This window comes from Vicugna pacos, chromosome 1, assembly GCF_048564905.1.
Source record: "Vicugna pacos chromosome 1, VicPac4, whole genome shotgun sequence".
Lineage (NCBI taxonomy): Eukaryota > Metazoa > Chordata > Mammalia > Artiodactyla > Camelidae > Vicugna > Vicugna pacos.
Genome location: NC_132987.1, coordinates 32,105,530 through 32,131,260, shown reverse-complemented (window position 1 = coordinate 32,131,260; position 25,731 = coordinate 32,105,530). Strand labels below are relative to the sequence as shown.

At 41.0% G+C, this 25,731-nt stretch overlaps 1 protein-coding gene and 1 long non-coding RNA gene across 2 annotated transcripts; both read left to right on the top strand.

The window, feature by feature from the left end:
- Window positions 1–5: 5 nt before the first annotated feature.
- On the top strand, window positions 6–6,041 carry LOC107033235 (uncharacterized). Its single transcript, XM_015236420.3, has 4 exons — window positions 6–173; window positions 2,417–2,444; window positions 3,136–3,204; window positions 5,218–6,041. Exons 1-4 carry the CDS (start codon window positions 6–8, stop codon window positions 5,565–5,567), a joined length of 615 nt encoding a protein of 204 aa, XP_015091906.1. The 3' UTR covers window positions 5,568–6,041.
- An 8,932-nt stretch (window positions 6,042–14,973) lies between these two features.
- Window positions 14,974–24,500, top strand: LOC140696073 (uncharacterized). The gene is made up of 4 exons (XR_012072072.1): window positions 14,974–15,095; window positions 15,443–15,738; window positions 19,984–20,207; window positions 24,350–24,500. It is a non-coding gene; the product is annotated as an uncharacterized lncRNA (long non-coding RNA).
- The last annotated feature ends 1,231 nt before the right edge of the window (window positions 24,501–25,731 follow it).

The following is a 25,731-nucleotide window of genomic DNA, read 5'->3' as shown; positions in this document are numbered from 1 at the left end:
GCGCGATGACGTCACGGCCCACGCCGTCGCCGACGCGGAAGCGGGGCTCTTCTGCGCCGCCCCGGTCACGGGCGCCGGGCGGAAGCGGGAAAGCTGGTGGTCCGCGAAGGGGCTCGTCTTACGCAGCGTGCTGTGAGAGGGAAACGAGGGGCGCTAAGGGCGCGAAGGGCAAGGTGGGGGAGAGCGGGCTAGAGTTATGGTGGTTGGAGGGAGACAGCCACAGTCCTGGGGCGAGTTGGAGAGACTGGGTCGGGTGAAGGCCGAAGTTCTTCTACCTCTCACCACTGGGTCCAGGGCCCTTGTAGCGGACGCAGCAGTGGACAGTTTTTGTTCTTAAGGGAAAGAAGAGCGATGCCTGTAGAGTTCACGGGTGTAAAGGGAAGCTCTGGTCTCAGTCGTTGCAGGAAGGGCAAGTTGATTGGGAAGGAAATAGTAAAATTTTCATCCTAGTCCAAAAGTAGTCAAGATGAAGAGCTGAGTTCAGAAGGCGTCTTGAGACCGTAGTCCACAATTATAGAGGGCTGCCCACCTTTAGACGTGACTTACGTTTCCTTAGTTCAAAAGAAAGTTTATTGATGACCTACTACCCAACAAGCACTGCATAACCAGGCTGGGGTGATGCTCAGTGAATCAATGCAGGCAACGCATTCATTGTACGGATCTTTCCTTTTTGAGGCTTTTGTAAGGTCCAAAATCAGCTCTTTCAAGAAATAAAACATTGCGGCTTGCTAGCAAGGTAAGAGACTTACTACAATTTAATGAAGTAAGGTTAAGTAAAGACAAAGAAAATTAAAACCTGTGATTTAGAGAAGTGATCAAATGATGCAGAGAGCAGTGCTGGGACAGTAGTCAAATTGCTGATTGATAGCTATTTATTAATGAAAATGACAGCGTGGAGTACTGAACAGTTCTAAATCCTTGCTCCTCAAAGCACTGAAAGTCTTAGAGATAGATGTAACCTGACCGATATTTTTGCCCCAACGCCTACCAGTGATTTTCTGTTTCCACTCTATAAAAGAGAGCATCTTTCTTCATCTGGGAAAGATAAAGAATAATTAGAGGATTGAAGAGAGGATTAAAGGGAGCAGAGGATAGCAGATGAAATGGTCAAGCACTGCGTGTTTATGAGAAGCGCAAAGAACTGTCAGCTCTTCACCCTCAGGCTGTTTCTTTGAGGGACAGTGAAAGTAAGACTGTTCTTATTTTGTAACAGTGAGGGGGTTAGGTATAGAGCACAAAAAAACAGTTCATCTACATCCATCAAGTGCTTTACCTGGAACAGGAATCGTACACCTGAAGCAAGATCACTCTTCTGAGGCTAGTTTGGCTATAGTATGATTATTAGCAATAATAATATTTATTGAGTACTCTGTGCGTATGATAAGTAAAGGAAACTTTAAGGAAGGGAGAAGGTCCAGCTGCAAGGCTGTATTATAAATCACCGTGTGATCTGACTTCATGTGTGCTTATTCAGCTCTGCATTGGCCTTGAGAACAATTTTCCTTACACTGTAAATGTCCCTTAAACCTTTACACTGTCCAATGTCTCCTACTGTCCAGTAAGAGAGCCACATTTAACTACTTATTTGGTTAAAATGAAATAAAAATTTTAATTCCATTTCTTTATTGCACTGCCCACATTTCAAGTGTTCAGTAGTCACATGTTGCTACCACATAAGACAGCACATATACAGAACATTTTCATCATTAAAGTTCTATTGAACTTTGGTAGGCGTGGTAAAAATTCAAGGGTGAAGAGAGTTGATAAATTATGAAGAACAGCCCTCGTTAAAAGCAGTGGAAACTTACTCCTGAAGACCAGAGGACAGATGAATTGTGACAGGGTGTTACAAAACAGGGTTTTTTTAAGTTAAAAAAAAAAATGATAAGCCTCTCCCCAGTGTTGGTGTGTGTTTTTTCTTGGCTCTCAGTTGGTCCCAGTCTCTCCATTTATCTCTCTCCAGGTCTCTTTCCTTGTTCTTTTTGTTTTTCCACTTCTGTTCCTCACTTCATTATTGGCCATACTGGAACTGAAGTAGAGTTTAAAATATTCACATCATTGGACATTGAATAAAGTTTTGTTTTATCCACTTCTTAAATTTTAAATCAGCCAAGTTTCACTTTTTACTGTGACTTTTAAAAATAATCACTGATAGCCAAATTAAGTTCCTTTTAACCTCTTCTGTGACCCTTTGTTATTTTTTTTCCCCTGTGGGTCAATGAAAGAAAAAAAAATACTGAAAGGAAAAAAAAATACTCCCTAGTTCTGAGGGTAGAGTCTCTGTAAAGTGACTAAACTAGATCTTTCCACGTGGCCTGCTGGCATTTGTGTTGTAGTATTAATGTTGATGAGAACACGGTGTCTGTGCTTCTGTTTCTGTATGAATTTGAATTTACCTAAGATATTTATCCAGCAGGACACTGTCATTCATCCCATTCATTCTGGTAAGTAGTATTATGCCCCTCCTTTCCTCACCCCACCACTCCCCTCCCCACATGAAAAGCATGTGGAAGAATAGGTACTTTGCAAATCTGATACAAATATCAGGAAGTCTACCCAAGATTGCTAATTTTAAAGTGAGCTCAAAAGAAAGCATGGCAAAATTAGGGTTAGCCCAACTTTATTTTTATCCTGTGAATCAGAACACAGTACAACACTATCTCCTCAAAAGCTTGAATAAAATGTTTGCAGACAGGTCTCCCAAATTAGAAGCAACAGCGGTTTCAGTGCTATTTCTGGGCTCCATCCAATGCAAGTGCAGAATTTTTAAAAAGCTAACATTTATTGGGCTCTTTTTATTTGTCAGGCATCTGATACACAATATCTTATTTATTGAGAATCTTTCTAAATGGAACTCAGTCAGATCCTACTTATTGTTTACTCTCACCCAGATGATGGAAGTGGCCAAGGGCATAGCCCTGCACATGAGCACTGAAGTATACTTGGATGGAATGTGAGTGTTAGCAGAATCACCTGGGCCTCAGTAGTGTGTTTGTTGATTCTGCCAGCCAGCCAGTACCCACGGGGCATCAGTCCTCTCTGGATTAGTAACATATGTAAATACCCAAAAGGTATTTAATTCTGGGACCATAACTTTGTTTTATACTTACTGTTTTTATAACTTTTCCCATACAGCTTCCAGTTGTTTTTTTTTAAAGGGTCAGCTACTAGTGACTGCTTGCAACACATTTTATTCCTACCAAGGTATGGATTAGATTTTCTTTCCTAATTTTTTTAAACTGCTAATCAATAAGACTTCTTTGTAAAACTATTTTGTCTGTTTTGAACCCCAAATAACTCTGGTCAAGAGGTGGCTTGAGGACAAAATACTCTTTGTGGATTTATGCTCTGTATATTTTTGAATCCATCACATGTGCAGTGTAAACTTGAGTACCTAATAAAATGAAGGTCACAATGTTTAAATAGCATTTCTCTCTAGGAGTTCAAATGTTTTGTCATCTGTGCAGGAATAAATTGTGTTCTGAACTCTTTAGCCCGGAGAATATAATTATTGAACATAATTTCCAATGGGACAAGTCAGGTCTTAAAGCAATTAACATCTGCTCTCAAGTATTAAAAGTAATTCAAGCACTACAGTGAAACCTTTGATGATCATAAGTGTATTCTCTTGTGGCCTCTTCACTATTGATAAAGAGCTTTACCCAAAAATGTACTATGCACCAAATGTAATTCAATATTTGTCACATGAATATATTTATTTTTTAAATTGAGATATAACTGACATGTAACATTAGTTCCAGATATCCAATAGAATGATTCAATATTTGTTTATATTGTAAAATAATCACCACAGTAAGTATAGTTAACATTCATCACCACATGTAGATACACATTTTTTTCTTGTGTTGAGGGCTTTTAAGATCTACTCTTTTAGCTCTTAGATCTACTCTGTCACTTTCAAATATACAGTATGGTATTATGAACTATAGTTACCATGCTGAACATTACATCCCCAGAACTTTTTTATTTAAAATATATTCTTTAAAACTTACCATCCAATATCTAGTCTATAACATGTTAGTAAATCCAAAGACTGAAAATTGATAACTGTCTTATGCATTAAAAAAAAACTTTTTAAAGAACTTGCTTTTTTAATGAAATTATTGCTTATTTCTGAGATTTCCATGAGATTCTAATGAAGCATCTAAAAGTCTAATTCACATTTATTTTGATAAGTGATTGACAGAAGTGATTTCATTCTACCTTTTTAGAGATAAATCTCGTTTCTGTACCTATAATTTTAGATAGCTGCAGAATTTATATGAATCAAATTAGAGCAATTTTCCTGTCATTTTATTATATCTCTATTAATAGAATACTTTAATGCCATCAAATAAGGAGTTGTGAATCATCTTAAAGATATTTCCTTATGAACTACTGATAAAAAAAATCAAACATTATTATCAGATCATATAGATGTAATTATAATTATAGTAGCCCTGATTTCCAAGGGTGTAGAGCAACTAGCAGTCTTAAACACTGCTTTTAGTGTGAAAAGTTAATATTTATTATGTTTTAAACACCTTGAAATGTTCAGAACAATTGTAGTAGACACCTGATTCCCCTTCTATCTTTCGTTCAGAAATCCTGACCTCATCACCATTCTCTCCCCCTCCACCACTAAACACACGTGCATCAGCCCAACTCCAGAAATTAGCTCAGATGAGGTCAGTTCTGCCAGCCACTTCCCCTTACTAGGGATTTAAATTGGGAGTGGGCCTATGACCCAATTATGACCAGTTTGCTGGAAGCTTCTGGGAAAGTTCTTTCTTATTAGCACATATATTTAGTGTTCATCACAGTCTTGTTTATAACGTTTAAAAATCAGAAACACCAACATGAAATAAACTGATTTATCAAGCAAGAAGATGGTACAGCTGTTAAAAATGATGATGTAGTTCTTTGGTGATGAATGTCCCAATGGATTGTTCTGTGAAAAAAGCAAATTACAAGTAGTAGTATAAATTTTAAAAAATGTATTCCAAATAGCATTCTAAATACATGTTTGTTAGTTATTACTATCAATATGTATTCTATTGGGATATCAGGGTACCTCACAGAATCAACAGAAGAACTGAATAACTAAGCTTCAAGAAAGCAGGAAACAGGACTGCTTTGGAACTCTAAAAAGCCATGGAATGTCTCAGTCCTTTGAGTCTACCACTTACTGAAAGTTGTTTCTATTCTCTTTTACAGTGTCTGCACATGGTGGAGCAGTGGTGGCTCACAGTCCAGTTTTGACACCAATAGGAAGATTGGGGACTTCTGTTCCCAACCTCATTAGAAAAATGCCAGGAAATGACTGTTTAGCACACCTTGAATTACACACCCTTGACCAAATCACTGAACAGGAGGAGTCAGGTACACACTTCCTGACTAGTTGTTGTGACCAAGGAGTCAAGGCCACACATGATTACACCTCCCTTGCTAATTACACGTCTAGAAGACTAGAGGCAGAAGCAGAACCCAAGGGGGAGGGGCAGAAAGGAAGAATCCTAGCAGACAAAATAAACATTCCTATATATACAAGTGAGAATCTGAGTTAGGCAGGAGAACATTTTAATGTTAAACAGTGAATCTTGCTCCGTTTCCACGTGATAAATTGAGAGGTGAACATGTGTATTCTGAAAGAGCTTCCTGGGAGTTTATGGTAGGTGTCATAACTGGAGAATCCCCTCTCTGTAATGGTGTGCTATTTTTATAACAAAATGTGTGTGTGTGTGTGTGTGTGTGTGTGTGTGTGTGTGTGTGTGTCTAACTAGGCACTGTAAGCCCAACGGCAATAATAATAGGGAAATAAATAGAAGCAGTGATCCACCAAATCAAAACATTATTTATTTAAATAAATAAAATAAGCTAATGTGGAATTTCGAGAGCTTTCAGTCAACTGTAGTAGTTTTGCGTGTTAAACTGTCCTAGTGTGAATATTTTTGTTTTGACCTCCAAACTTCATTTATCACCAAATCTACAAACATTTGAATCATATAAATAGATAATGAAATAAATACTTATTCACATGATTTTGAGAAGCAACTTGGTTCATGGCATCCTATAAAGCCAGTTAGTTTTTTTTTTTAAACGTCCTTGGGACTCTTGACTCGCCATATAAAAGAGATATTTCTAGTTAGTATGTCAAAGAAACCAGGCACCTCTTCTTTTAAAATAAAACACTAGAAAGAACGCTCCTAGCAGGAGTGACAGTTTGCACAGCATCACGACTCTGTTACTAAGCTTTATGTAGAGTGGGCAAAACTTGTGTCCCAAAGCCGCCGTCCTTGCTCTGGTTCCTTCCTGTGGAAGCATGTCACACGAACTGCACCTGTGTGCTGTTCCTCTTAATTTAAAGCTTTCCTTGGAAAGCTTCCCCGGAACGACTGCTTATTGACAGAGCGCCTCTGGTTCCCAGTTCGTTTAATACATCCTGTCTGAGCGAGTTTTATTACCGAATGTTACCCACGTCCCGATAACAAGGAGGCGGCGTGTCCTCCCCGGTGAACTCACTCCCTGTCCCAGAAATATAGCGTGACTCCCCTCCCCGCTGCGGTTGTAAAAGTGGAAACCGGGCGCCGCCCTCCAGCACCTGCGCTGCTGCCCCGCGGCGGCGGCGGCGGCGGGCCAGGAAGGCAGGGCTGTCCGGGCCACGAAGTGCGTGCGGCCTCCGGGCGGCGGGTCACGCAACCCCGCGGCCCCGCCCCCGCCTCCTGCTCTCGCCGCTTCCGCGCTCACTCGCGCTTCCTGGCGACTCCGAAACCCGCCTCGCGTGCAGACACGGCCGCCTAATCCCTCGAGGAATCCTGATTCCGCCCGACCCCCGCTGACTTGAGCCCGAGCGGCCGATGCCCTCATTTTAACACCGGAAAGTGCCCAGCACCGCTGCTGTAAAGTAAACAGCTCGGGCGGCGGGACGAGGGCTGAGCGGAGCGGGCAAGGGATCAGTCTCGCCCTGCGGACCCCTCTCGGCTTCCAGAGCGGCCCCTGAGCTTGCTCGCCGCCTGCCGTATCAGGTCGCTCCTTTGGGAGCCACAGCTGCGTAGCGTCCTCGCGCCCTCCGGGGTTTGCGCGGAACGGGGCGCGGGCGACCCGCCCCGGGACAGGGACACCAGGAAGGGAGTCCCAAGCCCCCACCACAGCCCCGCCTGCCGGGAACCGGGCGCGCACCGACCCTCAGGGGCGCACGGAAGGCGAATGGCGTTGCCCGGCGACTGACCCCGGCCACTCGGCGCCTTCCCCAGAACTCCGATGCGGGGGTGGCAGCTGTGTGTCAGGGGGCGGCGAGGGGCAGGGTCCGCCGAGGCCGAAAAGAGCGAAGACCACTGCCTGGGAGGTCAGGTTATTTGCTGACGTCCGGGGGGCCGTCTTTCTGCAGCCTGAGAACACCCGGTGGTGTGGTGATAAGCAGACTGGGCTTTCTGCGCGGCGAGCCTCGGAGGGCAGCGGGGCGCGTCCGCACGAAGGCTCCGGGATGGGCGCGCCCGCGGCCCCGGCGCCTCTCACGCTATGCCGCGTGCGGCCCAGGCAGCGCGTGTCGTGACGAGAGACGATGAGATCAGTCAGTTACCACAGCGTCGGGGCTGGGAAGTGCAGCCTGTCACGCAGCCCGGACTCGGCCGCACGCCCGCTCTGCCCGGTGGCCTTGGCCGCGCCGGCTCCGGCTCCGGCTTCGGCAGAGGGAGCTGGGGGTGAATCAGCCCCTTCCACGGGGTGGAGAGCCCGAGAGGAAAACCGTACGAAATGCAACGTGGCGCAGTTAGGGGGCTGGATTGGATGAACAAACCGGTTTGCGAGCAGCACACTGAAAATGACCTCTGTGAATCAATGTCTTATACTGTGCCCAGTAGGTAACAGAAAACCACTATAACACACCGAACTCAAAGGTCGTTAAAATGTGCCTTTAATTTGTTCATATTACTTTGTTTAACAGGCAGTGCACACTGCTTGCATATGCGTGCATGACATTTAATTTATACATTCAAGTCTGGGGGCATGGTTTGGCAAGAGAAATAATTGTGACTTCAGTAAAGAAAGTCAGGGTACAAACAGTGTGATTACTTAAAAGGACTAATGAAGTGGAAAAAAAAATTCATACCATAACACGAGGAAGCCATTACATTCATCTTTTCATGGTCTTGAACATCTTGTACCAACTCAACTATAATACACAGCGGAAACTTCTAATTAGACACAGAAAACGCAAGTATTTAGCTGTACCAGGCAAACACTAAAAAAAAAAAAAAGCCTTATGTATAGACACATGATTAACATCCACAACATGAGAGAGAAGTATATCTTTAAAATTGTTTGTGTTTCAGTCATTTCCTTAATATACATGTGACTCACTGGTAGATATGCCACTATGAAAGATTAGGATTAATCACCATGGGAAGAAAAATTTCTGCTCTGAATTTTAAGTATTATGAGAAAAAAATTTTAACAGATTATAAAGTTCATCTGATCCAAGTTCAGTAAGGAAATAGGGGCTTGAGCCTAAGTGCCTAGCAAACTGCATCAAATGAATGTTTTGAAAGAAGGAATGAATGAGTGAATGAATTTGTAGGCAGTACTCCCTGATGGTTTAAGCTGTGAACTGAAGTGTCATGAGTGAGTCATGCAGCCCTGCCACTGACTCACGTGCGATCCTGGGATGATGGATATAATGCTCACAGCATACCTACTTCGGAGGTGTGGGGAGGACTATTGGTTACTTACCAAAGGTGCTTTGAGATCTTTGGAGGAAGACGATACGTTCAAATATTATAATATACTACTATTATGGCAACCCAGATATAAAATTACAAAAGTATAACATAATGTTTAAATACAACTGTGCCACCAAGTTTTTTTTCATTTGTACTTAGTCTACTAAGTACTGAACTGTAGTGTGGGAGGCTGCATCCTTACATAAAATATTTGGCTTACAGACATTTCATTGTCGGTTGACAAATAGTTCATGATGTGCAGTGGAAGTTTTAAATAATTGGTATTAGAGTATTTGTGGTGATGGTATTTTATAAGAGAGCTGAGACCTCTGGCCTATGAAGTGCTTAGGAGAAAACTCATTTTTGGTGACTTTCTAATTTGATCTGTGGAATCTTGAAGGCAGGAAACCTTCTTGGTGTAATTTCCTGTTGCTCAGTGACTGAAAGTCTAGGATTAGAGATTTAGTCAACATACTAAGGGGCCTACTGTGTGTCAGGCATTGTTCTAGGCGTTTGGGATAGAGCAGTGGAAAGACAAAACTGACTGATTACTTAATGTTTAAATGTTTTGGGCCTCTATTTAAATGTAGATCACCTTAGGAATAGTAATATGGTATATTCATCTTTGTGTGAATATAACATCTGCTCCTCGTCTCAGCTCTTAGAAGAGATTCCCTGAGAGGGAAAGGAAGTCACCAGAGTGGTAAGTGGCTTTAACTTGACTTACAAGGCAGATACCATACTCAATCAGTCTCTTCTATTTAGAAAATCTTAAGGCAGAACCACCCGATACTGCCCGTTTTCCGTTATTCTCCACATCAGCATTGCCCTCATCTTTCTTAATGCCCTCTGCCATCATTGTCAGGCTCTGCATACCCTTTCTGCCCAGGCACCTACACCTGTGCAGTTTGTTGATTGAATAATGGTGCCTGGCAGAGGAGGTGGGTAGGCTTTGAACTCCAGCCCCTACCTCCACCTGCTAAGATATATACTATCCACCTAAGGAAGGGGTGTCTTTAAATTTGAATGAAGCACCATAGGATGCAGTGGCTGAAGGAGAAATGAGCTAACCCCTCAGCACCCAAGATGTCCAGTTAATATCCAGATTGATGAAGACTAGCTGATGCTGTGTGAAATGTTCTGCAGCAAAAGGGAAACTGTGCTGGAGCAACAACCTGCCTTTTCCATTTTAGCAAACTGGAAGAACTGTCAACTCACTACAGGTTGCCTCAGGATTGCATTGCAACTAGAGAATGTGATACTGTCAGACAACATGGCTCAACCTTTTGGCTGAGCTCATTTGTAGGGTTTGATATCAGATGATTTGATATAGGATCTATGTCCTACTGAACCCTGGGGACAGTCTTGGTTGGTATGAAAGCCTTTTCCTTTTCCCATTGCTAACTTCTCTGTGGTCTGTTGACATTTAAATCATATTGGGAACAATGAGTGGTAGACACTGCAGTCAAGATGTAGTGACCTGATTAGTCCAAACTCCTGCAGGGAAGACATGCAAAAGATAAGCCCCAACAGGACCTGAAGAACCATGTGCTTTTGAAATCCTGGGTGGATGATCCCCACCCTGCATACACCTTAAATCTCCTGTGCTTTGAAGGTATAATTATTGCTCAGCAACTCCTGGGACAGAGTTAATTAGATCTTTGTATGATTTAATTATAAGAAAATGAGAGTTTAAATGTAACTTACTAAAATGTGCAAATGTATGCATAATATAAATATATTTTTAAACTTGAAATTAATATCATTGAAGAGCATAAAAATGATCCATCTGCATTAACATCTTTTAAAATATAGTCTCTTTCTAATAATAGTTAAGCAGATAGTTTTGTAGCTTAACATACGGCCTAAAGTGAATGAGGTATATGAAGGAATATGATTACTCAGCACTACATAATTTATCATCTTACTTATCAAGTAAAGATTCCTGTGTTATTTCTTAATTATTATTATTTATAAAATTCTTTAGCAAGTATTGCTTTCAATTTTATGTAGTTTCAAAGTAGGGAAACAAAAAGATTAAGTAATATATTCCATAAGCTACCAAAGATAAGAATTAAACCAATTGTGGAACTTTACACATAAAGACACCTGGTAAATATAGTTTATTCCTGTAAACTGATTAACATAATTCTCTACGTCAGACAGTAAATGTAGCATGCAATAGATTGTTTCCTGTTTGATGACAGAGACTGCTTCTTGTTGATATTTGCATTGCTAGTGCCACCCAACAGTGAAGACTGAATGAATCAATTAATGAATGAGAGAGAAAACCCTAAGAACTGTAACGTCCAAGCACTTCAGTCTAATCCCTCGGCCCTTCCAGCTTCTCTCTTGCTCAGTGCCTTCCTAGGTTATTGATGCCTTACGTGAGCAATCAGGAAAAAGGAAGCAATCCAGATGGGAGGCTAGCTGTGGTCAGATGCCTTGGAACTGAACAAAGTATTTGCAGATGTTTCAACAAGTGGAGGGGTTGGGCTGAGTCTCAGCCACAGGAAACAGCTTCACACCTTGGGGCTACTCCAATAAAGGTATCATCACTCACCAGCACAGGATTCTGTTGGAAACTTGAAAAGGCACTTGGAGTTGGAATGCTGCATGAATCCAGACTTGCCTCAGGAATGCCACAAGTGATCAGAATGAAGTATGGAAATTAACATGATTTGTAAAAATAGCAGTAATGATCATGGTTATCTGGGAATCAGATCCTTTAATCACTTTAGACAGAACTAATGAAACTAGAAGCAACCATCATTGATTTTGAGAGTCTCCTTCTAAATTAGTTGGCCTTTGGCTTTTGGAGAGCAAAGTTCAAATTCCAGTTCCTGTCTAACAGGAAAATAAGTCAGACACAAAGTAGACAGATAGTCTTTTAGAATTCAGACTGAAATAGCCGGGCATAAAGAAGATCTGAGTCTTGAAGAACTTTTGTTTTTAAGAGTTGCTGAATTCATTCACCTACTGTGGTGTTTTTCACTATGCCTTCTGAGGCTGATCACTTTAGATTTATAATATTTGTCTTTGTTGGCAAATCTGTTTAAATGTAAACAAGAAATTTTATATTTTCTGATGGAAAAGTTCTAAATTCTACTATGTGCTGTGCATGCGATTTCTGGAGCATGTTAACTTTCTGTGTAGTACATGATAGGGCATGTGATTATAGGTACCAATTGCTTGATAAGATTAATAGTAAGATACAGAAGCACCTTAAAAAGCTCAGGACTAGGCTCAGGCGTTTGTTGGCTATGTGCCCTGGTCATATTACTACCTGAGCCTGTTTTCTCATCTCTTGTATGGTAACAACTGGAGAATGGTTTGGTTTTTGGCTCAGTGGGCAAGGAAAAGATTATTCTCTAAAACAACTGAGTGCTTGGCAGCATTGGATTTGTTCCATAAAGGCCTCAATTTATAAAGTGAGAACTAGTAGCAGAGCTGTGAACACCTGACTAATAGAGCTAAGCTGTGTCTTACCCCGACCCAACGAAAGTTTTTTGAAAAATTATAAGGAATAGACAAAAATACTGGAACTATTACTAAAATTGACAGGATATTTGGCGGTAGGGTGGGGCATTATCAAGCAAAATTAACCATAAGATTATTAGAGAATCATACTTATGTTGCTATTCTAAGTGAATTGCCCTTTTGGAATATTGGAATTCAGTATACAAAGACTAATCACCAATCCTGGCAGCAAATCCCTTTGGTTTTTTTTTTAAATTAAAAAAAAAAGGTGTATTATATTTGCTGCATCTCCCTAACTCCCTATTATAGAATTAGATCATTAGAGCAAAGAAGAAATTTAAATGTCATTATCTGACATACATCTCAAAAATTTTCTCCTAGAAGAAATAAAAGCAAGAATAAACAAATGGGACCTAATGAAACTTACAAGCTTCTGCACAGCAAAGGAAACCATAAGGAAAACAAAAAGACAACCTATGGAATGGGAGAAAATTTTTGCAAATGAAACCGACAAAGGCTTGATCTCCAGAATATATAAGCAGCTCATATGACTCAATAAGAAGAAAATAAACAACCCAATCCAAAAATGGGCAGAAGACCTAAACAAGCAATTCCCCAAGGAAGACATACAAATGATCAATAGGCACATGAAAAAATGCTCAGTATCGCTAATTATCAGAGAAATGCAAATCAAAACTACAATGAGGTGTCACCTCACACCAGTCAGAATGGCCATCAGTCAAAAGTCCATAAATGACAAATGCTGGAGAGGCTGTGGAGAAAGGGGAACCCTCCTACACTGCTGGTGGGAATGCAATTTGGTACAGCCACTGTGGAAAACAGGTGGAGATTCCTCAAAAGACTAGAAATAGACTTATCATATGACCCATGAATCCCACTCCTGGGCTTATATCCAGAAAGAACCCTACTTCAGGATGACACCTGCACCCCAATGTTCATAGCAGCATTATTTACAATAGCCAAGACATGGAAACAGCCTAAATGTCCATCAACAGGTGACTGGATAGAGAAGATGTGGTATATTTATACATTGGAATACTACTCAGCCATAAAAACCGACAACATAACGCCATTTGCAGCAACATGGATGCTCCTGGAGAATGTCATTCTAAGTGAAGTAAGCCAGAAAGAGAAAGAAAAATACCATATGAGATCGCTCATATGTGGAATCTAAACAAACAAACAAAGCATAAATACAGAACAGAAATAGACTCATAGACATAGAATACAGACTTGTGGTTGCCAAGGGGGTAGGGGGTGGGAAGAGAAAGACTGGGATTTCAAAATTGTAGAATAGATAAACAAGATTATACTGTATAGCAGAGGGAAATATATATAAGGTCTTATGGTAGCTCACAGAGAAAGGAATGTGACAATGAATATATGTATGTTCATGTATAATTGAAAAATTGTGCTCTACACTGGAATTTGACACAACATTGTAAAATGATTATAAATCAATGAACAATGTTAAAAAAACAAACAAAAAAACCCCCAAAAAACAATAGTAAGACTTCAAATCCAGAAGCCTGGAGTATCTCTCCATTTATTTAGATCTTTAATTTTTCCCATGTTTTATAGTTTTCAATGTACAAGTCTTATATTTCTTTTGTTAATGTATTCCTAAGTATTTTATTCTCTGTGATGCTATTGTAAATTGAATCATTTTCTTAATTTCATTTTTGGATTTTTTCATTGCTAGCATATGAAAATACAGTTGATAATCTAATATTAAAAAAATCAAATTCCTCCTTTTATGGATGAGGAAACAAATTCAGAATGGATTATTATTTTATTATTATTATTGTTACAGATGCTATGCAAGGCACCAGTCTTGGTTCTGGGCATTAAGCAGTGAACCAGAGAGATGTGGTTTCTTGCCCTGAATCCTACAGTTAATGGAGGAGCTGAAACATGAAATGAATAAGTGGATTTCTAATTAAAAGAGCTTCTATTAATCGAGTACTGACTCTGGACCAGGCCCTAAGTTTTTCACCAACATTAAGTCATGAAATCCTCACTACCTTGTAATAGGGTGGAACATACCTTCCCACTCCTGACATCTCCTTCCATGGGGAGGGAGCTCCATTAATGTAATAATCCTGATTCCTCTCGAAGACACCTGAATTTGGAAAGAGGAACAGCTTGTGAGGAGCCCAGCCCCACCCCTCCTCCTTCCTTAGGACTGAGCTGCCTAAAGGAAATGTTTGTTCTTCTTGGTCTTCCAGGCCCAGCGATGAACAGGGCAGAAGTAGGCCTTCTCAGGTCTTGTGCCTGGGGAGACAAGTCTGATACTGGGATTTTAAGTGAGGACACTCACTGTCAGATATCAGCTTTCTCATTAATAAAATCTCTGTCTGTATGCATGCAAGAGAGAGGCATTTCATAAAAATAAGTGTAAGTAAGCAAGTGTGTTCTGTCATATTCGAACCATCCCAAACCAGCCAAGTTCTCTCCAGCATGCATGCCTGTGCTTCTCATTCTGACCCCACCTGCCTCGGCATCCAGGAAATAGTGTCTTAAAATAGTATCAGTATAACCTTCTGGGATCGTGTGGCTGAGGAGCAGAGCAACTTGCACAGCAGCCTGGACCTGTTGCAGATGGTGCATAAAATCCACCATCAAACCTTCTAAGCAGATTTGGCCCAATTGCCTCAATTTCTGAAACTGGGAAGGTTTGCAGTTGGGCTTTTGGGGAGGCAGAGTGGTAAAGATTTATAGATTTAGAGGACCTAGGTTTGAGCCTACCCTGGGTAAATCTCTCTAACTTTGACCCTCTGTTTCTTCCTCTAGATAACAACACAGATTGCCTTACTGAGGTCACCTGGTTGGTTGAGGCCCAGAGAGGAAAATGGATGTATAAGTGCTTTGTAAACTGTAAGGATCTATAAATGTGTGAGTTGTTTTACAGGCTTAAAGGGCAGTCTTTTAAATAATAGTTCTCATTTTTGCTCTGGATTTTAAGCTTGAATTTATACAAAGGTGGTTGTATGATTAGTGACTGATAATGGACTGGATGGTTATTATTTAAAGGCTGAAAACCAGTCTACCAACTGAGCTCTCACCTCTTCCAAATAATGTTAATTACTTATTTACTAATTAATGTAATTAAAAATGAAACCCTCTCTCCCATTGCTGTCTACATTTTTATCATTAGTCTTTTGCACTAGATAGCGCCTCTCTTAATGACTCCCTCTGAATTTTGTAAAATACTTTCCTGCCAGGAGGAAGCAAAGTACACATAATAACTGGAGTGGAGTTGAGGAAGAAGAGAAAGACTGAAGGCAGGTGAAAGGCACAGAAAGAGTCTGGGCTATAAATTTCAACCAAAAGTACTGATAAGGAAACAGGAGGGAGCAGAAGGTCCCCAGGAGCAAGGGAACCTGGTTTCAAAGTGGCACCTTTAACACAGACTGTTTTAAGCCTGACTCTCTCTATCAAGCTACCATGTCTCAACCTGCAAGTCAGAAGAAATGGATTCCAGTCCTGCCTGTGTGACCATCTAGCTGTGTGATGTTGGGTATGTAACTTTGCCTCCTGAGGTCTCATTTTCATTATCTGTAAGTTGAAAGTTTTAGACAATTATTCTCCAAAGCCATTTCCACAACAAATATTCTATAATTCTAGCAAAGAGTCCATAAATTTCCCCCCCTTTCAACATTTAACTCTTACCTTCCCCGGGGGAAAAAAATTATCTTAGAAATATGGTAAGAAGTAGGGGTATGTGTTTGTTTGTGTGTTTACAACAATGGTAAAGTTACATCAGAACAACATTATCCAGAGAGAAGCATTTCATAAAAAAAATAAAAACAATGAGTAGTTAAGCAATTCTACACTATCATATTTTTTACACTGTCATATTTGAACCATTTCTCTTATAAGCAAATAAACTTCCCAGTAAGTTGTTCCATTATAGTTGTATTCAGACATTGTTCACAATTCAATTTAAAAACTGTTGAGTTTTACAAACCATACTTGAAATATTCCAGGATACATACAGCATTTAAAGCAGGCCACCAGCCTAAAAGCATACATACAGTCTTCTTGACAATTGCTGTAAGTCACGAAGAGAGCAAGTGAGTAAAATATATACAATAGTTGTTAAATCCTCAAAATAATACCTTTTTATCCTGAGTGTAGAGGACTCTCCATCTTTTTGTGCATGCATGTAGTAATTCTGCTCACTGCATAAGTAGCCTTAAGCAGAAGGAATAACAGAAAGAGCTCAGCTGTATGACCTTGGGCATTAAAAACAATACAGTTTGGGGAGGGGAATTCACTGATTCAGTGTTAATCATTATGAGAATCTGGTGGAATCAAAGGCATTCCTGTGTCTTTTATATGCTTTAATAAGCTTAATTACTTTGGCATCTATTAAATAAAATTCCATTCCCAGAACCAACAAAGAGATAGCAGTACTATTGTCATTTTTCTGGCTTATGTAGATGAACTATCTCAATCATTTTTTTCTGTTAAACCTGACTAACTTCCAGAACTAAAGACTACAAGCATTATTAGAAGGCTAGAGACAGGAGACCAGAGAAAATTAAGGAGTTTGGGGAGGGAAGATGAGATAGTACGCAGGAAAGACCTTGGTCTTTAAACTGAGACTTGGGCTCAAATCCTGGTTCCAGTAAGTCTAAGCACTTAACCTTGCCAGGGTTGATTATTCTTATCTGTAAAATGGAGCTAATATCTACCTGTTGAGAGAAATTATATTTCATGCAAAGCACCTAATGGGTACTCAGAACACAGCAGATGTTATCATTATTCTTTTGTTAATGATATCTCAGTAGGGCAAATAACTCTGTCCTCCCTGTTTTATTTGAAAGCATGCTTCTTCCAGGTCTTAAGTAGTCTTGAAATTACCTGAGAAAATAATGATAGTCTTCAGAATATAATCTATCTTCTGACGTTAAGAAAGGAAGGGAGGGAGGGAAGGAGGCAGGGAGGGAGGACAGGAAGGGGAAAAAAGGAGGAGGAAGGAAAGGAGGAGAAAGATTAAAGAAAAACTATACAAAATCAAAAGAAGCAAATTCATAGGAAAAAAAAGAGAGAAAGGAAAGAGGAGATCCAGATCTTCACGCTGGCATTTAACCAGATTCAAGTGTTATTTAAGTCCCCTGAATGTTTTTTATGAAAATCCCAAGGCTTCTCTTGCTTGACTCACCCAATTGTAATATTCCTTTGGGTTGAAATACCTAATTTTCTTAGACTTGTTTCAGATTGTCAATTTCTACTCATCCTTCAAGAATCTCACTGAATCTCACTGGGGTCCAACATACGTAAAGGACACATCTTGCTAGGTGCTTTATTTGAATTATCTCATTTACAATGGATAGTAGCCTTGAAAGGTGGATAGTAAAGAGGCAATGAGAAATTAAGTCACCTAGCCAGAAAAAGAATCAAGCCACAAAGCCCATGGATCCAAGGGCTAAAAGATCAAAAACCTTCATTATATTCCTCTCTGTCACAGTGTGCATGTCTGTGATCCTCCCTGTCAGAATTCATGGGTCCTTCTTTCATTCTCCCTCAGCAGCTGGATTTTCTTTTTATAGTAGCAAATACTTTACTCCGTTTTGTGTTTATTTTCATTCTCTCTTCTGCCAGTTTTATTTCATTTATCAAACATTTGTTGAGCATCATTTATGCGTAAAATACTCTAAGTAGGCTAAATTTTTGTTTTATTATCACCTTTTTTCTAATTGTGATAAACACATAACATAAAATTTGCCATCCTAACCATTTTTAAATGTACAGTTCAGTAGTGTTAACTGTATTCACATTGTTGTACAACTATAAATTCTTGTATTAATATCTATACTCCCCATAGTTTTGGGGGGGCGAGTCTTTTGCTAGTAATATTACCACAATAGCCTCTACATGTATCATTTTGCAAATGTGCAAGGATATCTGTCAGATAAATTTCTAGAGTTGGAATTACTGGGTCAAAGGTGTGCACATTTGTGGTTTTAGCAGACGTTGCTGGGGATTTTTATGTGGCTACTTCCCCTCCCCACTCCCTAGCAGCTGAGAATTGTTGCAGTGTAATGACAGATGTGACTTACTGACAATGGCAGTACTTGTTCCACGTGTTAACATTATAGAAGCAGGAAAAATAGAATTATTACCCTCGCCCCCAGCTTGTTTTGGTCAGTATTTCAGATTTATGAAAGGGAGAATCCAATTGACCAGGCTGGTCCTATTCAACCAAGCCTCTTCAAGGTCTCCCAGAGTCACTAGCCCAGGGTTATTTACCAGCCTTAGGTCACATGCTTGACTCAAATTCAGTCTTGTGGCTCATGGTCAGCCTGATGAGCCTGGGGCTGCCTCTCCAACAGGGGCTGTGGACAGAACAGGATCCCCTTGGAAGGAGCCTCGGCAGGCAAATACTGGGATTAGGATACCTACAGGATGACTATAATCCCAGTTTTCTCAGGATGGCCCCAGGTTATCTCTGTTGTCCAGCATCATTACCAGTAGTGCTCCCTTTCATGCTCAAAAATGTCCCAGTTTAGAGTATAGCTTACAGATTCTGCGTAAGGTAGGGCAGTACTGTTCACACTGTGTTGTAAGGAGCTCTGGGGTTTGTGAAGATGTCTGGGGAGAGACTTTCAGAGGGAAAGGGAGAGGCCAAGCAGATGGGATTTGGGCCCCACTGCCACTGTCTAATGTGACTAAGAAGAGTTTAAGCTTATAATAAATGAGCATATTTCTACCTAAAGTTCTCAAAACTTTTAAATCAGATGCACTTGTCCCCTGTGTACTAACACATGTACACTATTGGGCATTTTCTCCACCAGAATAGATCCTCGAAAATCTCTTGAGCCAGGAATCCCTTGACTTCTACACTTACACTATAATATCTACACTTGCTGCTCATCTGACAGTGCACATGGGGCCCGGCCATGAACTAATGGACCACTCGTGGGTTTAACAGGAGCTTGGTCAGCAGTACTTTCACCCTATGCAGAGTCAGAACATGGAGTCTGGTCTAGGTGAGAGAATGGGCAAGAATGACATTTTGAGTTCAGTTCAAAGATGCTGCACTTTGATTTACTTCCAGAGCAGCATGTAAGCCATGCAGAGGATAGACATGAGGTAAGGCAGATGCAGCTGTCTGTGGCTCCTTTGTTTTTCACAGAGATGTCATAAATTTGGTGGTCTTGGCAGCCTGGAGAGAGTGAGATGTCAGGGAGGTCAGGGGAGTCCAGAAGTGTGGTCTCACTATCTTTTATACCTCCAGACACATTAGCAACCAGAAACAATTTATGCTACCATATAAGGCAAAAACATAGTTACTCTGTAAGCTGCTTCATTCAGGCTAACGCCCAGATTCCAGACCTTGAAATGCTTGCTGTGCCCAGCCTGGGGCAGTCTCCTTATCTACACCTGGGCAGCAGAGTGTAGGAGTTTTCCACTTACTTTGCAGGCAGGCCCGGCCTTGGTCTACCACAAACATACTTGGCCTTTAAGTTCTCAGGCAAACTCCTGGCCTTCTCCTGAATTAACACAGGCTAAAGGACATCTGTGTTGATTCTGATCATCTCCGTGGGCCGGGCTTTCCATTTTGTTAATCACTTTGCCTCATCTCTTGCTGATTACTCTTGATTGCAAAAGCCCAGCTCTTCAATTGCTGCCTGATTCTCTTTGTCCTTCAGAACTATTCCTTCTGGGAAACAACTCATCCCTTACACACATGCAACTCTCATCATTTTCTCCTCATTTGAAATGTTTATTCTCCCTACTTTTGTTTCCATCACAGCCATATGTGTCTTCTTACCAGCTCTTCCAACAATCTCACAGCCTTTGTACTTCCTGGACAAAAAGGAGTCAACAGCATTCATAAAGTACCCCCAAGTCAATGTACCAGCACAGCGAATATGACCAGTGACTGAAAATGGCCACTGACAACTGGTAATGTCCTTAGTCTGTGCCACACAGGACGGATGACATTTTCCTGTGGAGCATAGTTTTGTTCAAATCTGTGTAAGTACATTGGCTTAAGGTTCTTAAAGTAGCTTCTTTTCTTCTTTCTCCCTTTATGGACCAAAGATGGTTTAAGATCATTTGTAAAGTCCAAAGAAGCTGATTATGGCTTAAATGACAGGAAGGGAGTGAGGAGAATGGCCAGTGAAAACAGGGAGGCTGCAAAAGTCAGAAGGAAAGAAGGGTGGAGCAGATCACTGCTAACTTGGGTCTCCTAGACGCCCATAAACTTAGAATTTAATTTGTATCAGTTTGCAAAAACAAACACAGGTCCAGCTCCACCCTACCAGCCCCTCCCAACAGAGGAGGATTATATTACGGGAGGGATTATCCTAAGAGAAGATTATACTTTCCACACACCAATATTAGGTTTGGCTTTCTGACTTGCTTTGACTAATGAAATGTGAGTAGAAGGGACACGTGACACTTCTAGCAGAGCTTTAAAGCTATTATGTGGGTCTACCATTGCTTTTCTCTCTGTTGTAAAATGACTAGTGTGTCACAGGTAGGGATAACTCCTTCAGTCCAAGTCCTGAAATAAAGATGACATGAAACAGAACATGATTTGGAAATTAAAATACATCCAGAAAATAACTTCCGTTGTTATAAACCACTAAAATAGCAGGATCATGTGTTACTGCTGCCTAATTTAACTTGACCTGACTGATAAAACCATTCATTACAGAAGGGAGAGAGAGCAGTAAAAGGGATGTTTGGGAGGGGAAATAAAAATCAAGGAGATTGAGGTACAATGAGACGGGAGATTTAGGTGCCGGTCAGACATTGAGAAAACCTCCAAAGGGAACAATTCAGGCTCTGACAGGAAGATCCAGGATCGGAGAAACCAAATGGAACAAACCTGCACAATGACTTTCCTTCAGGAGATGTGAGGAGGGGAAAAGGACACAATTCAGGATGCACTAAAGTGCAGAATGCTTAATTGTCTGTAGAGTAGAAATGAGATACAATCCTTTAGGGACAGGGCTAGGAGAAACTCCAAGCCTTTTCTTTCCCCTGGGCCACGTTTGACTGCCTGTGGTATAATTGAAAGCCCTAGATGGAATTCTTAAGGAATCCCACACAAAGCTCCATTAGGAAGGGTACCATTTTAGAGAGAGCATGGAAGCTGTAGCAGTTCAGGTCAAGCCTACTGCCTGGACCCAAGTCCTAAGGTTAGACACAAACTATGGAGGATGCAGGGGTCCCAGGCCCTGGATTGGTGTACAGCTCACTGGGGAGGTGCTTTTGGGGCCAGCTTTCGACTTTTCTATATTCTTCATTTCATCTGGGTTTCAGATGCAGCTGATCTTGAAAACCACAGTTCTTGTTTTCTCTCTGGAGCTGAGAGTTGTTTAGAGTTGGACTTCCACCATAGGTTGAGGACTTTTGTAGGCAGTCCTCACTGTTGCATGCATTGTTAACATTGTTGCTGCCATGGATAACTCCTGCCTGTACCAGGTACAAAGTATGAGGTCATAGTCGCACATACCGCCTAGGTCTCTGGGATGCAGGAGGGCAGTGGTTCCCTCCGAGTGTGCTTCTCAAAGCATCAGCATCACCTGGAAATGTGTTGGAATGCAAATTCTTGGGCCTCATCCAACACCTACTGAATTTAAGATTCTGGGAGCAGGGCCCAGCCATCTGTGCTTTAACAAGCCCTCCAGAGAATTCTGATTTGCACTTAGATTTGAGAACCACTGAGTTAGGGGCAACAGTTTGGACAACAAACATGTGTCCCTTTCTCAAGGCAAGTCTTAATAGCCCCAGGCTAAGACTCAGATCTAATTCCCCAGCCTCCTCTGAGCTTGTTAAAGGATCATCCACTCCAGGTTGCCAGCAGGCCTCACTATCTTCATAGCACATCTCTGAGTGGAGGAGGCGATGGAAAGGAAGGGTTCAGGTCTTCCTGTAGTGCTTTAGTGAGCACCTTGGGCCAATCCAGCTCAGATCTAGGTCAGCTTTGGGAACCATAGACAAATATAACTTTCACTGATCTCATGTCTCCCTTTACATAATGTCCTTATAAGACTGGAGAGGCCACTGATGAAATCCACCCCGTGAGGTCATTATTATCTCCATCTACACTCAAGATAACAGTGCTGAGGAAATTTAAATAACTTGCCACAATCATAAAGTTAGTAAGCAATGGAGTTGGGGTTTAAATCCAGTCAAACTTCAGAATCCACTGGGAAATTGTTTGGAACATCCCCAGCTGCACACTGTAAGAATCCTGCTCTGAAAAATACTATCTAAATTGATTTGACAGCAAATGTCAAGTGTCCTCCTCTTATATCAACCAGCTATCACCAGTCATTTGCTTTCCAAAATGAGGCAGTTGACCCAAACATTAATAAATGAAGATACAATTCTAATTTCGAGATAGATGTATTGTTATTTCTCTTAAACTATTTGCTCTTTAAACTTTACTCCAAACTTAGGAGAGACGCCAACCTCCTGTGAACTACAAGCTCTACACAGGCCCCTGGGGTGTTTAATAAGCACCTTGCCCTGAACATGCACAAACAGAACTCTTCATTCCTCATCCCCAACCTCTTCCTCCCCTGGTCCTCCCCATCTCAGTAAACACACCACAGTGGTCAAGCCAAAATCCTAAGAGCCATTTCATTCCTTTCTTTACCCTTTCTCCCAGATTTGTCTACTTCATCAGCAAGTCCTGGTAGTTCTACTTCCAGACTGTATTCTAAATCTATACACTTTTTCCATCACTGTTGCTGCCACCTAGTCCAAGCCATCACCCTCTCACCTGGACTGCTGCATTCACCTCCCAACTAGACTTCCTGTATTTACCATCCCACCTCCAAAATCTCTTGTCTACACAAATTCTGAGTAAGCTTTTAAAGGTACACTGGCTTATGCCACTCTCCAGTTTAAGGCCTCCTGTGGTTCCCTACTGCAATGAAAATAAAATCCATATTTCTTCCCATGGCCCACAAAGGCCTCATGGGATCCAACCCTTGATGATTCCCTGACCTACCCCCCTCCACGCTCCCCCGTACTCACCTCTTCTCAGCCCCCTGGCCTTCTTTCTGTTCTTCAGCAGGACAGCCGCTGTGGCTCACTGCTGCTGCAGGGTCCCAGTGCTGTTCCCTCTACCTGAAGACTTCTTTCTTGGCATCTTGAATTGACTGTCCAAGGTACCAGCTTTCATCAATCAGAGTAAATATCACTTCCTAAGGAAAACCTTCCCTAACCACCCTATTTAAAGCAGCGAACCCCACCCCATCATTGTATCCATTTATTGCCTTCATAGTAAGGGGATCAGGACATGCATCTCCAAATACACTGTTTTGGCATATAGACTATTTTGAGCTGAAGGCAATTAAAAAACAGCAGGTGCAGGAAGGGCTCTCTGCTCTTCTCCCTTTCTGCCTAAAAGCAGGGAATAAATTTCCTGTGAGAAAGATACCCTCCTGGTACCAGGAAGAACAAAACACTTTTATCTCTGGAGATGGGGAGTTGTTGCCAAGATGTATCTGCACAAACAAATCTTAGTAAAATTACCCTTGCCTTCCATTAGGTATCCCCACATATTTCTTAGTCACTTTCTCACAATTTACCACCCCTAGAAGTTCAAACCCCTTTCCTTTGTCTAGTTACTTCTCCACAACTTATCACCCTTTGTTAAAATGGTATATATGCTTCCAAATCTAACTGCTTCTTTAGGGTTCTCACCTCTTTCCTATGAAGCCCCCCCCATGCCATGTGAAAATACTAACATCAGATAAAACGTGAATGCTTTTCTCGTACTTAATCTGTCATTTGTCAGCTTAATTTGCAAGTCTTAACTACAGATCATAACAGAGTAGAGGGAAGGTTTTTCCTCCCCTATGATAGCACTTACCTAGCAAAATTTATATTGCTTATACATTTGTTTACTGTTTTGTTTAATGTTCTCCCTACTAAAATCTAGGCTTAATGAAGGTAAGAAATTATTTGTTCTATTCACCACCATATCTAGAGGCCTGCCACATAGTTATTGCTCAATAAAGATTTGTTGAACAACTGAATCTGCACAGAGGGGATATAGTTTAAGTTCCAAGGAGAGTGAGATATCTGAGAGACAGAATGTTAATGGAAGAGCCCCACTAAGTGATCACTATTGATAGAACAATTTGTTTCAGATCCTGAACACATGCCAAGATGCCACCTTAAATGAGCATTTACTAAATGCAATTGAAGGCAAGAGATCTCCTGATTTAAAGAGAAAGGAGGAAGGACAACTGTGAAGATTTGAAGGGAAGCAAAGTGATCAACTAGGAAAGGGCATCGTAAGCACACGGTAAGAAGTCTAAAAGTAGAACAAAAAATATCCATGAACAAAACCCTGATTTTAAAGAACAGTTTTAGCATAGATTCCTGGGGAGAGAAAAGGGATGAGGTGGCAGGGGGTATGCAGTCAGGGAGAGAGAACAAGAGCGTCAGAGAGCAACAGGGACACAGAGAGAAGGAGATAGAGATTAGATAGTAAGCCATATTCCCATCAACAGTGGAGTTGCACTAACTCTTCCCACCGAATAGCGTATATACACATAATCACTAGGGAGAAGAGTAGTCAAAAGAATGTTTTATTACATACAAAGAGGAACAAAACAGTTTGAAGCAGGGGCATTTGCCGAGCTGACTGATTCCAGCCCTCCTCCAACAGTGGGTTTGCCCAGCTACCTCACAGCCTCTGATGGCCCATGATGGCCTCTGCAGGCTTCATGCACCACCCGACCCTTCCCATGAAGAGCCTGCTGTCACTGATCTGAGATGCTGCTACTAGAGTAAGAAATTAATAGAAACTTACATAGTGTGCGGGGCTATAGCGATACATCTCCTCCTGCAATCAATAGTTTGTTAGGCAAGAAGTACCTGTGAAGTGTTTGTAGAGGGAAATACCAAGGCAGAAAACCAAGTAATTTTTTAAAACATGAACTTTTTTAAATGTAAGAGGGGTTACAGACACACACACTCTCTTTTATATACTGAGAGAACTTCATAAAGTGGCTTATAAATATAGAGACCGTTCTAAATAATCATTTCTGCTTTAACTAGTATTACAGGAAATACATTTTTTTGTGCTTCTTTTTAAAAACTGGTTTTTAAAAGAGGAATGTCATCAGGGAAATTATAAATGGAAAATTATGCAAAGATAAATTTGATGAGAAGTATCCCCCTTGTCAAAATAGGCCTGTGATAAAAGGAAATGCATTTGAAGAGATTTTTAATTGCATCATTTCTTTCTCTCTAAGCCATTTGCACATCATTTGATGTCACAAATGTCAGTTTGTTATCAGTGTACGGGAATTAGACTCAAATAGCCCTATATACCAATTCTAGTTCTAGCAGACCCTTGCTGGGTGAGTCATAATCTCTCTAAGCCAAGCTTTTCTCATCTATAACATGGGGACCGTTGGATTGTGGTAAGGATAAGATGAGATAATGCTTTATGTGCATCTGGCAAAAAGTAATATGCAGTGCACAGCCCTAGTAATTATTATTAATTAAATTCCTTTGATAA